At 38.9% G+C, this 1,430-nt stretch overlaps 1 protein-coding gene across 1 annotated transcript; it reads left to right on the top strand.

The window, feature by feature from the left end:
* Positions 1-6: 6 nt before the first annotated feature.
* BRI1 (Leucine-rich receptor-like protein kinase family protein) lies at positions 7-1,005 on the top strand. The gene has a single exon (XM_021444959.2). The coding sequence runs from the start codon at positions 27-29 to the stop codon at positions 738-740; it is 714 nt and encodes a 237-aa protein (XP_021300634.1). The 5' UTR covers positions 7-26; the 3' UTR covers positions 741-1,005.
* The last annotated feature ends 425 nt before the right edge of the window (positions 1,006-1,430 follow it).

Here is a 1,430-nt window from a genome sequence, read left to right as displayed (position 1 = left end):
AAGAACGGCTCCTAGTTTATGAGTACATGAGGTATGGAAGCTTAGAGGATGTTTTACATGATCAAAAGAAAGCTGGGATCAAACTGAATTGGGCAGCAAGGAGAAAGATTGCCATTGGAGCTGCAAGAGGTCTGGCTTTTCTTCACCATAATTGCATTCCTCATATAATTCATAGAGATATGAAATCGAGCAATGTCCTACTCGATGAGAATTTGGAGGCCAGAGTCTCAGATTTTGGGATGGCAAGGCTGATGAGTGCTATGGACACGCATTTGAGTGTCAGCACATTAGCAGGTACCCCTGGCTATGTTCCTCCTGAATATTACCAGAGCTTTAGATGTTCTACAAAAGGTGATGTTTACAGTTACGGTGTAGTTTTGCTCGAGTTGCTTACAGGGAAAAGACCTACAGATTCTGCTGATTTTGGTGATAACAATCTTGTGGGGTGGGTGAAACAGCATGCAAAACTTAGACTTAGTGATGTCTTTGATCCAGAGCTAATGAAAGAGGACCCGAGCCTTGAGATTGAGCTTTTACAACACTTTAAGGTTGCTTGTGCTTGCTTGGATGATCGACCATGGAGACGTCCCACAATGATTCAAGTCATGGCAATGTTCAAGGAAATACAAACAGGGTCTGGACTTGACTCCCAGTCGACCATTGCCACCGAGGATGGAGGCTTTACTGCAGTTGAAATGGTAGAGATGACCATAAAAGAAGTCCCTGAAGGTAAGCAGTAGATGAAACAAGTTCAACCCAATTTTCAAGAGAAATTCTTTGAAGATAAGAAGAAAGAAGCAGGTGGTGATGATTCATTCAGCTCCCACAAAATTTTCCCACTTCTTTACATCTTCAAACTTGGCATAGAACTGCCCTTTGTATCTCTACCATTTGATGTATCTATCTTGTATCCCTCCCAAAAAACTTGTTATTTATACATAAAAAGGTTGTTTAACTTGTTATAAATGTGTAAATATACAGTTCCCCAGTTGTTATGCTGTTTTATTTCCCAGTTTTTTCTTTATGAAGAGAAATTTGTTTTAGATATTAAATCCTCAAAAAGGAACCTCCTAGTCCCTGGATCAGTTACCTCAGTGATGGTGACTAAGTGAAGGGTTCGTTTGGCCCCTTCTTCAGGTTGCTTGATTTGTTTTCATTCTCTCTTTTATCATATTCCAACTTTATTCCATATATATACATTGCCTGGCAACAAATCTTATTCTAAATTCAGAAGTGTGTTTGTATAACTATATCTTCCAAGTTATATAGGCTATTCTTGCTCATGTTTCCTAAGAATTTTCCTTTCTCTTGCCTGATAATTCTCCAAGAAAAATTATGTGTATTTTCTATCTAGGTGTGAAGGAACAGAGTTTGGTTGGGGTCAATCAGTTTTAAGTGCTGTGGGGTTCTTTATCTTTATAATTGTCCAA

This window comes from Theobroma umbraticum, unplaced genomic scaffold (genome assembly GCF_002168275.2).
Source record: "Theobroma umbraticum cultivar Fairchild unplaced genomic scaffold, ASM216827v3 scaffold_44.0, whole genome shotgun sequence".
NCBI lineage: Eukaryota > Viridiplantae > Streptophyta > Magnoliopsida > Malvales > Malvaceae > Theobroma > Theobroma umbraticum.
Note: the sequence above shows the minus strand (reverse complement) of the source record. Positions and strands in the feature narration are given on the sequence as shown.